This window comes from Montipora foliosa, chromosome 7 (assembly GCF_036669935.1).
Source record: "Montipora foliosa isolate CH-2021 chromosome 7, ASM3666993v2, whole genome shotgun sequence".
In the NCBI taxonomy this organism is placed as follows: domain Eukaryota; kingdom Metazoa; phylum Cnidaria; class Anthozoa; order Scleractinia; family Acroporidae; genus Montipora; species Montipora foliosa.
Genome location: NC_090875.1, coordinates 40931661 through 40945289, shown reverse-complemented (window position 1 = coordinate 40945289; position 13629 = coordinate 40931661). Strand labels below are relative to the sequence as shown.

The following is a 13629-nucleotide window of genomic DNA, read 5'->3' as shown; positions in this document are numbered from 1 at the left end:
CTGTCAAGCTCGGCTGATTCCCCGATTGGGGCAGCTCTAAGTTCTATTCGGCTCTTTTTGGATTCCCGACGTATAGCTTCCGAATATATTCCAAAGGACTTACGATAACTACAAACATTTTCGAGTCGGTGGAAGTGTAGCCTCCTTCGCAGCCGTTTTTAGGCTCGTCCGGCTGCGAAGGAGGCTAATGGAAGAGGAACGATGCATTTTTTCTAATAACACTATTGCCAAATCCCGCAGAACAACTATAATGTCTTCTTTCAGCAAACCATTCTTCGCATTGCATTCTCACTGCTCTTCCTTGCAAAAAATTCTTTTGAAAAAAAAAAAAATCTGAAGTCGAAGCAACAGCTGCTGTGAATAGAGCCTAAATATAATTCCTGTTGAAATCCTTCTCGGCGGCCATAATCGCTGAGGTCACATCTGGGCTACTAACTATAGTTAAGACGGGGATAACTTTAGTTAGATATTTCGGTAATGAGACCGCTTCTCTTTTCACTCTAAGCATAGTTAGAAAATTTACGCCTCGGTGATCCAAAACAACACAGACTAACTTTAGTTATACTCAAGCAGGGTTCATGGGTTAGTCTTAAGTTTACAAACAAACAACAAATCAGAAAGTGACAATTCTTTTCGCACGTGCGAGATGAGCATTTATAAATATGCAAAGTAAAAGCCACCAACAATGTAACCAATGTCAGCACTTGTCTATTTCGCATTTTTCTCCGACGTGTTTGCCGCGTTTATCACTTATTTCTATCCTTCAAACTGACATTTCCCTTTTTATTCAACTTACACGACGTACAATCTACTTCAGTGTTCAAATCTACTTCAAAGAAACAAACATTTCAATGTGCAGAGAAGATTCAGAGGCGAGCCAAAGAGTTTAACTCGGATCGACGGCTTCTCCTTGCATATTCAAATATCCACTAGACTAACGCGACAAATTCCCGGAAAATCGAAATTTTTGAGTATGGATATAGTAGTACCCAGCAAAACAAGTGAAAGCTGACCGTCTCTTTAAAGTGGTTTTTCAACCTAAATACTGTAGATCAGCGCGGCTTTGCTTAGAAACATTATTTCTTGTTGAATTAAAGCTTTAATTCTGCCTGTTTTCATTTTTTTTTTACAGCGATAACCTTTTAAAGAGCTTTTCCATCCTCCCGCTCACTTCTCTTTAACGTTTCATGATGATTCGGAAATAAATGTACCATTCTTTTGCCGGCCTGGAATTTTTCCCCCGGCGCCGGTTTTGTCGCCATGATATTTTAACTAATGCTTGAACAATATTTATGAAAGTCAAGTAGACGAGTGCACGACTGATAAAACAACGCGAACATCAGTCGTGCAGTGGTCTACTAAACCCTGCGACTAGGCCCATTTTTAGCTTCGTCCATATGTTCTCTTATGTCGTCGCTCGCTAAAATTGGACCTGACCAAAAGTCTCTCAAGAATTCCGAACGGTCGGCCGAATTTTGGCCGACCAAACTCGTGATCTGATTGGCTGTTAAAACGCCGGAAGTGAAAATGCCATCGTGATTGCGCGGAGCTCTCGCGAAGTCCTCGAGACTGATCCTCCATAAGTGTACGGAAAAATTTGCTACCTTTTGTTCTTACAATGCCGTGGACGGTGCAACTTGATTTAATTTGTATAAATGGAGATATGCCATCTGAAACATCTCATAACTTGTCCAGAATCGGGTTTGAATCTCTGGAACGAGTGAAATTAACGATTCCGTTGTCGAGCTCTGTGGCCATCGGGTTGGAAGTACTTTGGCACAAACTTCCCTGATGTTTTGAAAGCTAAATAGCTGGTTCTTTCAAATGGCAATGAAAGCCGATGCATATTGGTTTCCTGGATGAGACAGGGGACATATATATCAACAGGAGGAGATGCTGATAAAATCGTAAGTTACACGAATGCATGTTTTGATCATGAATATCTGTGTATCAAACGGCTTTATTTATTTACTGTGCATGACACGGTTTGTTTGCACACCTCATAATATTTCCAGTTGATTTAACTTAAAACTCGCACTCCAGAAACTAAAGTGGCATGTTTCCAGAGAGATCAATTGTACAACAATAAAAGAAACTTTGCGAGTCCATCTTACTGTTCGTACTCCATCAAAAAATTAACAGCCAAACTTATCATGATTTTACTGCGCGCAATTCTAGAAATACACTGCAACTGAAGATATTACCCGAAAAAATCACCAAAGAAACCTTCATGGGCAAACACGTTAAAGGAATAATGTATTTCCAAACCGTCCAACGACAAAATGCTAGGTTAAAAGCTTAAAAGATTGCATATTCACCGCCCTTTGCCGCAATATAGTCGTCGAAAACATTCCCCATGCTTTAAATGTGTTTTTCTCAAATTAAAGCCAACGGTAACTTAATCTTTCGAATTCGTTTACAATATTCCTCCCACGGTAATTAACTCAAAATAGCGTGAACCTGCCGTCCACGCGTGTATTGGTATAATGGAAGTAAATTTGATTGGCCGATGAAGGACATGTCAATCAACCAATAAAAGTGGGCGGAAGGAATTTCGAAGAGGAATTTGGTCAGGCTCTATTTTTCGTTTCGCCAACTCCACGTACCACGCGAAACTAAAATAGAGCCTGATCGCAGGTTATAGTCTACTTGACTTTCCTAAATATTTTTAATCAATTTTGACTGATCACGATCTTCTCTTATCCAACGCTGTGCAAGACTTATCGTCCACGGTTTCTGGAAAGGTTTCAAACCTCAACTTCACTAATGCTCGAAGTAATCCGTGACATATTAAAGTCGCGTTACCTGCGCAGTTACGTTGCGCACAAACAATTAGCGCGAACGTCCTTAATTAAGCCATGCGAAGCGAAATTTTCAACCGATCGCGGAGCGGTTTCACTAAAGTTTTTCGGCCAAAAAGTTACACTACAGGGCTCGGAAAGGATAAAGAATAGGGTTGTGGTTCATTGGATGGAATTTCAAGCGTTAAAATCGCTGAGAAGGTAAGATTATTTTCAAAGGGATATAATTGTGTGTCTTCGCCACATGTTATTTCGCGTTCGATCACACAGAATTGTGTTTTCCCTCAAAATATTCGCTTGTTTTCGCTTTCGTTCGAACGTATCTACCCTGATTACATGTCCAGTGAATTATTTTATCCTTTGGGATAAATTTTCCGTCGAAAAATCGGTTATTTGGGTGGTTTTTGGCAAACAGAGGTTAATTATGCGTAATGTCCCGTTAGCAACGGGTCGCAAATTTGACACTTTTATAGCATTATCATATTACGCATTGATCGTTCGTCCGATTACTCCTAAAAATCCAAAAATATTCGTGCCTCATCATCTTTCCGTTAAATTTATGTCCAAGAAAGCAGATAAATTGAGGAAAATTTTAGTTTTGCATCCGAAAATTCGTAATCAACGTTAAAATGATTAATTTTTGCCTGGAAAACTTATTTTAGTTTTTTTTTTTGTTTAATTTTTTCTTTTAACTTTCGTTTTGATAAAATGTTTTAGTTGTCTGTAAATAAGTTATATGCTTTTGGAAAGCTTACTTTCTTAGCTTTAAAATGATGTATTGCTTTCCCCCTAACTTTGAATATTTTTTGAGAAAAAAAACACATGTTTTGGCGATGGCTGATTTACCGCGGTTTTCTCGCGGTTGGGAAGGCCAGGGAAAAGATTTAAGGACCGCGCAGTCTCACCACAAGCAAATTAGTCAAAAGTTCTTAAAGAACGAATTAGACATTATAGTTATTGACGAAACAAAAAAGGAGACGGACTATCGGGGGAGTGTATTTTGGCCTTATGCAAAACCGTGAAACCCCAAAGAAATCACGACAAGTGAATCAGACAAACAATTTTAAGCTTAAATTAATTGTTTGCTTTTCCCTGTACTTTTGTACCCAGCAATAATTTCATTATATAAAAGATGCTTTGCAGATGTAGAAAACTTTAAATCTGTTTAATTTTCTCCATCAACCTCAAACAAATATAATACAAACTAAACATGCTAATCTCGGAGGGGTTTTCCTATGAGCGCGGCATGTCAGCTCATGATTCCTTGAAATGGGTAACCGGAAATAAACAAATACCGCTGATTTCTGTCACCTTTCTTTTAATTTGGTTACAAGGTTAGCATTTACGCATGCGACACCGCCCATTTGAGTCTGCGCACGGGTGGAGCTACACGCCAACACAAACAGATTTAGGTGTCCATTAAACTCCCAGGGGTTCCCCATTGACGAGTAAAATAGTCCGGCGTTAGACAGAGTAAAATACTAAGTCTGGCCGGTTTAGCCCGGTTTGGACGTCAAAGGGTTAACCATTTGTTCAAAATCTTCATAGTTTTTGTGAATACGAGATGTATGTGTGTAGGAAGCAATATCGAGTGCCACTTTTTTATACCGGGAGAGATCTTTCTCATATCTTCGTACCGTTTTTAACGTATCGTGGCCATACCGCAGAATGGTGTCATAAAAGTTTCTTGACTTGGGCCATTTAAGTTTCAATAAGAATACATCGGGCAGACTGCTATTGCTTTCTGCATCACGTACTTGCGGTGCCAAGTTTTGTAAAAGGTAGTTTATCAAGCGTGAACAGAGACGAGCTCCAAAGAAAGTTAAAGTTTAGCCAAGATGAAAGATTTGTAAAGTCAAGTCGACAAGTGAAAGCATGTCGAAAGTCAACGCAAATCGCCCGAACAGATTTTTCTCTTTTGAGTGCTTTCCGAGTATTTAATCTAATGTAGTAGTGATTCCGACACTTTTTCTTGTTCTAGCGATGCGTATATATAAACAAATTTCTAAGTCATACATCTGCGCTAAGTCACTAAAAATAAGCTTGTGTTGGAGCAATTCTATAATGCCCAGTCATGTGGAATAGCCGGCATTTCTGAAGGAAAGCAGTGTGGAGTGCCACTTTCTTATATCGGGAGAGATCTTTCTTATATCTTCCTACCGTTTTCAACGCGTCATGGCCATACGGCTGAATAATCTCATTAAAAATCTTTGACTTGGGCCATTTAAGTTTGAAGAATACATCGCGCAGAATACTATTTTTTCTGCACTATGTACTTGCGGTGCCAAATGTTGTGAAAGGCGATTTATCAGGCGTGAACAGAAACGCGTGCCAAAGAAAGTGAAAGTTTAGCCATAATAAAAGCTTCCTAAGATAAAGTCGAATTCAGCCTGAAAGAAACCAGCTAAATACTATCTCGTTATTAGCGACAGTTTTTTACTACGCAAATCGCCAGAAAAGGTTTTTCTCTTTTGATTTCTCTCCGAGTATTTTATCTAATGTAATATTGATTAAGACACTTTTTCTTGTTCTAGCGATGCGGATAAAGATATTTCTAAATCATACATCTGCGCTAAGTCATTAAAATCAAGATATCTTACTGTTTGCAACGGATGTCAACGGGGATTCTTCGAACTCTAAAGAAAGCTGCCGATCAACGCGCTGCATTTCGTGAGCTAAAAAATTTTTTTGTTACTTTGGTTGTCCTGATCCTATGGTGGAAATTGCGCTTGTGTTGGAGCGATTCTAACATGCCCGGCAATGTGGACTAGCCTGCATTTGTGTAGGAAAGCAATGTCGAGTGCCCCTTAGTGTTATACTGGGAGAGCTCGTGATCAACGTGCTGCAATTTAGGAGCTAAAGACATTTTTTGGAACTCTATTTCTGCTGATCCTATGGTGGAAATTGCGCTTGTGTTGGAGCGATTCTACAATGCCCGGCCATGTGGAATAGAAGCATTTATGTTGGAAAGCAATGTCAAATGCCACTTTTTTTATACCGGGAGAGATCTTTCTCATACCTTCGTACCGTATTCAACGTGTCATATACCTCTGAATGGTCTCACAAAACCTCTTTGACTTGGGCCATTAAAATTTCAATAAAATTACATCGCGCAGACTGGTAGTGTGTTCTCCAACATGTACTTCCGGGGCCAAGTTTTGTGGAAGGCGGTTTATCAAGCGTAAACAGAGCCGTGCGCCAAAGAAAGTGAAAGTTGAGCCAAAAGGAATCTCCCTAAAATCAAGTCGAATTCAACCTCGAAAAAAAACCCGCTAAATATTGTGTTGGTAATAGCGACAGTGTTTCATCCACGCAAATCGCTCGAACAGATTTTTCTCTTTTGAGTTCTCTCCGAGTATTTTATGTAATGTAGTAGTGATTCAGACAGAAGTTTCAATGAAAGTGCATTTCGTGAGCTAAACACATTTTTCGTAACTTTGGTTCCTCTGATCCTATGGTAGAAATTGCGCTTGTGTTGGAGCGATTCTAAAATGCCCGGCAATGTGGACTAGCCTGCATTTGTGTAGGAAAGCAATGTCGAGTGCCCCTTAGTGTTATACTGGGAGCGGTCATTCTCGCTGGTGTTGGACGATTCTACAATGCCCAGCCATGTGGAATAGCCTCCATTTATAAAGGAAAGCAGTGTTGAATGTTACTTTTTTACAGCGGGAAAGATCTTTCTTATATCTTCGTACCGTTTTTAACGTGTTATGGCCATACTCCTGAATGGTTTCACAAAATTTCTTTGACTTGGGCCATTTAAGTTTCAATAAGAATACATCGAGCAGAATGCTATTGTTTTCTGCAACATATACTTGCGGTGCGAAATTCTGTGAAAGGCGGTTTATCAAGCACGAACAGATACGAGTTCCAAAGGAAGTCAAAGTTTAGTCAAGATAAAAGCTCCCTAAAATCAAGTCGAATTCAGCCCTGAAGTATCCCGCGTTAATAGCGAAAGTTTTTCATGCACGCAAATCGCCTGAACAGATTTTTCTCTCTTGAGTTCTCCCCGAGTATTTTATCTAATGTAGTAGTGATTCAGATACGTTTTCTTGTTCTAGCGATGCGTATCAAAACATTTCTAAATCATACATCTGCGCTCTAAAGAGAGTTCCCGATCAACGCCGTGCATTTCATTAGCTAAAGACATTTAGCATATAAACAGCAATTTGCATATAAACAACGCAGTTAACCCACATGTATGAAAATTGTTTCGCTTTGTAAGACCAGAAAATTTTTATAAATCGCAAGTGACTGTTTCACAGTAACATTTTATTCAAACACGGGCGAAATAGTAAAGGAAAAATAACCTCTGAATTCAAACGGTTCGTTCCGTCGATGTTTACATCTGCATTAACCCCAGTTGACGGTCAAAAATATTATAAATTTACAGAAATCACAACACAGTTGTTTTGGTATATGCTTGTGTTGGAGCAATTCTATAATGCCCAGTCATGTGGAATAGCCGGCATTTCTGTAGGAAAGCAATGTGGAGTGCCACTTTCTTATACCGGGAGAGATCTTTCTTATATCTTCCTACCGTTTTCAACGCGTCATGGCCATACGGCTGAATAATCTCATAAAAAATCTTTGACTTGGGCCATTTAAGTTTGAAGAATACATCGCGCAGAATACGATTTTTTCTGCACTATGTACTTGCGGTGCCAAATGTTGTGAAAGGTCGTTTGTCAAGCGTGAACAGAAGCGCGCTGGCCAGCTGGCGGTGTGTTTTATCGCAGGATTATTTAAACATGCAGGGGAGCGATTGTCTTCCAAAAGAAACGAAGCAACCATCGTACTCGCTCGATATTCGGGAGTGTTTAAATAATTTTGCGATAAAATACCTCGAAGGCAGTCGCTCTCGTGCGTGTTTAAATAACCCTGCGATAAAACATTCCGCTAGCTACGCAGGCTTTTTGTTTGTAAACTAGCGATCTCGACTGAGAACTTGGAGCAACTACAGATTTAAGGGCCGCACAGTTTCAGCACAAGCAAATTAGTCAAAAGATCTTAAAGGACGAGGCATACAGAATTAGACATTATTGTTATTGGCAAAACAAATAAGGAGTGTATAGGAATTATGTGGATTAATGGATCTCAAAATCATGATTGTTGTCGCAGTAAACGATAGCCCAAAATATTGTTACATATGTGGTTAAAATATATATCTCGTCACCAGTAGTTTCTGACTAACAGAATTCTCAGGTATTGTTATGTTGTAGTAGTGCAGATCAAACCACTAATCTGAGAACTGACAAAGCATATAGAGGGTCTTTAAAGCGGACCGAGCAATTCTTCAGTCAATATGTTTTGCCCATTTTTCGTACAATGTACGGAAGAATATTACAAAATAAACCTTGCAGTGATCATCACTCGTCTTTACGGAAGGCATCATGATCACGATCTCCTCTCGATCAGAACGGGACAGCTTTCGGTCAACTTCAGCTCTGAGTGTGTCAACCAACACATCGATAGTTATTATACACGTTCTAAATTTAGAAAATTCCTCTTGATGCATATTCAACTTTTTCATTCAGACCAATCACGTGGTACAGTACCGCTCAAAGGTAAGTTGACAGTCTCGACTCGATCCTCGAAAGTCGATTCTCGCGTCGCGAAGGTCGAGACGTTCGAGTTTCGAGACGCGAGAATCGAGGCTCGAGAATCGAGAGTCGAGAATCGAGAGTCGAGAAAGATGGACTTTGGAATATGCATAAACTCGAGAAGAACTCGAGAAAGCGATTTATGTCTCGAAGAAATGAACAATTCAGCTAACGGAGCCTTTGTACGCAATGTTCGTGTCGACTCTAAGCAAGCTTTCAATGTTCTTGGCCCGCGAAAAAAATATTATCTTCGTTATCCTTCGGTATGTAGAAAAATAACGTCGCTATCTTATTCACTTGTTCTGAAAAAAAATACACCAGTTTCCGATGCGTTCATCAAAATCATCAAAAGACGAATGGTCAATTATGGTCGCAATTCTGCTTGCACGTTTTGGATGTCAAGAGAATGGAAAGAGAAAATATAACATGCTCTAAAAACTCGCACGGGCCGGTATACGCAATTATTCATTTATTGCTGTATTAAGCCAACACCACGGCACAATTGAGTAAACGTGAAAATCTTAATTTGTTTGTTGTATGAAAACTTGTCAGGTACATTTACCATGCGCATGAACTGACACAAATCGTGCAACCATTATTTTTCAAAATTGATGTATTGTAAAGTGAAGAGGCAGTGGATGGAAACGAACCAACGCAGACCGTCAGGCTTGCCCGTGTACTTCCACAATTACATTTTTGAGCACTTGTAAATATGCCTGCAGTGTCTGATTCGTTCCTACACACTGGAAGCTATTCTTCTTACTTTAGAAATATTCTCTGGTGATTTCGTAAGTAGGTAAAATAATTGAAATAAACTGTAATTGAAAGTCAAAGCATTGCGTGACATCCGCTTGAGGGTAACTTCATCCGCAAGTGAAACTTGCATATGTCAACGTTATCGAAACTTGGAACATTAATACGCTCGTAATGCAACTGCCTTACCAGGCAACCTCACTTTACTTAAAACAACCAATCGTGATTTACCAATATGACCAATAATGCGATGGGAGAACCGTTGAAAAAATTCACAACTTCGTAAATTTGAGATCGCTTGCTCGAGGCATTACATTCTCTTTGCTTAAAATCAACGATCGATAACGTTTATTATCAGGGTAAAGATAGCTTCAGGTGTAACTTTTAAATCAAGCGTAGCATGTTCAAGTCGATTGTGAAGAGAGCCGTTTCGTAAATGATCGCAACAGATTATTCGTTGACACTTTGAGGAAACTAGCGACGGGAACTGTGTGCATATTTCGTCAACAGAACTACTCGCACTTGTTATCCGACTCGCTATCGCGACGCATGTACAACACACAAGTGCGCTTTGCTTGTCTAATTTATTTCTCGAGAGATCAGTCAAGCATCAAGCTCATTATTTTTCTCGACTCGAAACTCGAAGAACTAAACTCGCGAGTTGCGTAACTCGACGCGAGACTCGATTCTCGAAATTTTCGAGGATCGAGAATCGAGTCTCGAGTCGAGTTTCGCGACTCGCGAGTGACTGTCAACTTACCTTTGAGCGGTACTTTAGTTTGATGAACTCCAAATTCTCACAACATATACATAACAAAGTCACACGAGCATAGTGCACGGACATTATGCGATTCGCAAGAAGCGAAATCATAAGTCAAAGAGTCTTAACAATTTCACTTTAATTACAAATTACAAATCATTCATTGGAAGCTGAGTATGGCCATGTTCAGGTAGGAATTACTTTCTATTTTTCGTGGACCCTGTCACAATGAACCAAATCTAGACCTAAGGTCTCATAGATTATCGAGTTAATTTTTTAATTTTAAATTAAACCAGAGTGCAAGTCGTGTCATCGTGGCGACGGCGATAATTTTAAGAGGTCGAATTTATGTATGCTGTAGTCGCTTCCTTAAAGTTTAGCCAAGATGAAAGCTTCTTAAAATCAAGTCGAATTCAGCCTGAAAGAAACCCGCTAAATATTATCTCGTTAAGAGCGACAGTTTTTTATCCACTCAAATCGCTCGAACAGATTTTTCTCTTTTGAGTTCTCTCCGAGTATTTTGTCTAATGTAATATTGATTCAGACACTTTTTCTTGTTCTAGCATTGCGTACGAACATATTTCTATGAAATAAAAATACATCGCGCTGAATGCTATTGTTTTCTGCAACATATACTTGCGGTGGCAAATGTTGTGGAAGGCGGTTTATCAAGCGTGAACAGATACGGGCTCCAAAGAAAGTTAAACTTTTTGCCAAGATAAAAGCTTCCTTAAAATCAAGCCCAAAAGTCAAATTACTCAACGCAAATCGCCCGAACAGATTTTTCTTTTTTGAATTCTTTCCGAGTATTTTATTTAATGTAGTATTGAATCAGACACTTTTTCTTGTTCTAGGCCTGTGTAAAACACATTTCTAAATTATACATCTGTGCTAAGTCACTAAAAACAAGCTATCCTACTATTTGCAACAGTTGTCAACGGAGATTCTTCGAGCTCTAAAGAGAGCTCCCGATCAACGCGCTGCATTTTATGAGCTAAGGACATTTTTCGTAACTTTGGTTGTTCTGATCCTATGGTGGAAAATATGCTTGTGTTGGAGCAATTCTATAATGCCCAGCCATGTGGAATAGCCCCCATTTCTGTAGGAAAGCAATGTCGAGTGCCACTTTGTTATAGCGGGAGAGATCTTTCTGATATTTATTTATTTATTTATTTATTTATTTATTTATTTTATACACGGTAAAGAAATTCATCAGGTACAATTCCAAAAAAATTTCTAAAATCCTGAAATCGAAAATCCTAATCCTATTATTACATTAATTTACAAAATAAGCTACCTACAGACCTGATTTCCACGAATGCCGTGTATTTAAAAATTTTGATAGAGAAGGCGTTTAAATTGATCTATGGAACTAGATTCCCTAATGTTACGATGTAAGCTGTTCCAAAGGGTTGCGCCGCTGTAACAAAACTATTTTTCATGTAGTTTGTTCTCGGAAAGGGAACAACAAGTTTATTTGCCGAGTCCCTCAGAGCATAGTTTGATACATTTCGCGTTACAAATTTAGACGTGAGATATTCGGGAACCAGACCATTTAAAGACTTGAAAACCATTAAAGCTTTCTGAATTTGACGTTGAGAATTTAAGTCTTTCCAGCTGAGTTTGTGAAACAAGGAATTAACATCAGCGTCATAGCTCGATGAAGTTATCACTCGTGCAGCACGGTTCTGTAGTGTTTGTAGCTTGTTAGATAATGTTTTACCACAATTACCCCAGACTAGGCTGCAGTAATCAAAATGGGGTTATAATAATAATAATAATAATAATAATACACTTTATTTAAAGACGGTGGCACGGAATAGTTGAGTTAACTAATAAACTTGTGGCCCTCTATTAAAAATTCTTACACAACTAATGCAATATGATAAAAAGTGTAAATAGAAATGTGAAAGCTAAAAATACAATGTCAAAAGTTAAACTAAAGTTGAACTAATGAGTTGTATATACTGAGTAAGGTAGATTGAGACACAAATGGCTTAACTCGTTTAATGGCTCCAATTGCGGAAGCAATCTTTTTACACAGTTTATCAACGTGGAAATGCCATGTTAGATTTTCGTTAACATATATTCCAAGTGATTTCACTGAGGAAACTTGTAATGTTCGTACCGTTTTCAACGTGTCATGCCATACGGCTTAATGGTCTCATGAAAATTCTTTGACTTGTGCCATATAAGATGAAATAAAAATACATCGCGCTGAATGCTGTGTCAACCAACACATCGATAGTTGTTATACACTTTCTAAATTTAGAAAATTCCTCTTGATGCATATTCAACTTTTTCATTCAGACCAATCACGTGGTAGTTTGATGAACTCCAAATTCTCACAACATATACATAACAAAGTCACACGAGCATAGTGCACGGACATTATGCGATTCGCAAGAAGCGAAATCATAAGTCAAAGAGTCTCAACAATTTCACTTTAATTACAAATTACAAATCATTCATTGGAAGCTGAGTATGGCCATGTTCAGGTAGGAATTACTGTCTATTTTTCGTGGATCCTATCACAATGAACCAAATATAGACCTAAGGTCTCATAGATTATCGAGTTTATTTTTTAATTTTAAATTAAACCAGAGTGCAAGTCGTGTCATCGTGGCAACGGCGATAATTTTAAGAGGTCGAATTTATGTATGCTGTAGTCGCTTCCTTAAAGTTTAGCCAAGATAAAAGCTTCTTAAAATCAAGTCGAATTCAGCCTGAAAGAAACCCGCTAAATATTATCTCATTAAGAGCGAGAGTTTTTTATCCACTCAAATCGCTCGAACAGATTTTTCTCTTTTGAGTTCTCTCCGAGTATTTTGTCTAATGTAATATTGATTCAGACACTTTTTCTTGTTCTAGCATTGCGTACGAACATATTTCTATGAAATAAAAATATATCGCGCTGAATACTATTGTTTTCTGCAACATATACTTGCGGTGGCAAATGTTGTGGAAGGCGGTTTATCAAGCGTGAACAGATACGGGCTCCAAAGAAAGTTAAAGTTTAGCCAAGATGAAAGCTCCGTAAAATCAAGTCGAAAAGTCAAGGCAAGTCAAAAGTTAACGCAAATCGCTGGGACAGATTTTTCTCTTCTGCGTTCTCTCTAAGTATTTTATTTATTGTAGTGGTGATTCAGACACTTTTTCTTGTTCTTGCGATCCGTATCAAAACATTTCTAAATCATACATCTGCGCTAAGTCACTGAAATCGAGCTATCGTACTGTTTGCAGCGGTTGTCAACGGGGATTTTTAGTGCTCTAAAGGGAGATCCTGGTCAACGCAGTGCATTTCATGAGCTAAAGACATTTGTTAAAACTTTGGTTGTGCTAATCCTATAGTGGAAATTTCGCTTATGTTGGAGCGATTCTAAAATGCCCGGCCATGTGGAAAAGCCTGCTTTTCTCTGGGAAAGCAATGTCGAATGCCACTTAGTGTTATAGCGTGAGAGATCTTTCTCATATCTTCGTACCGTTTTTAACGCGTCATGGCCATACTCCTGAATGGACTCAGAAAAATTCTTTGACTTGGGCCATTTAAGATTAAATAAAAATACATCGCGCTGAATGCTATTGTTTTCTGCAACATGTACTTGCCTTGCCAAGTTTTGTGAAAAGGGCTTTATCAAGCGTGAACAGATACGAGCTCCAAAGAAAGTCAAAGTTTCGCCAAGACGAAAAATACGTATAGACAGGGTAAGAT

General features: G+C 38.7%; 1 protein-coding gene across 1 annotated transcript in view; it reads left to right on the top strand.

Moving 5' to 3' along the window:
• The first annotated feature begins 2851 nt into the window (after positions 1-2851).
• The window catches only part of LOC138009519 (TNF receptor-associated factor 6-A-like), a 37950-nt gene continuing 27172 nt past the window's right edge, over positions 2852-13629 (top strand). The window contains exon 1 of the mRNA XM_068856577.1: positions 2852-3002. Coding sequence (XP_068712678.1) covers positions 2971-3002 — 32 coding nt within the window. The 5' untranslated portion in view covers positions 2852-2970. The remainder of the gene's footprint in view (positions 3003-13629) is intronic.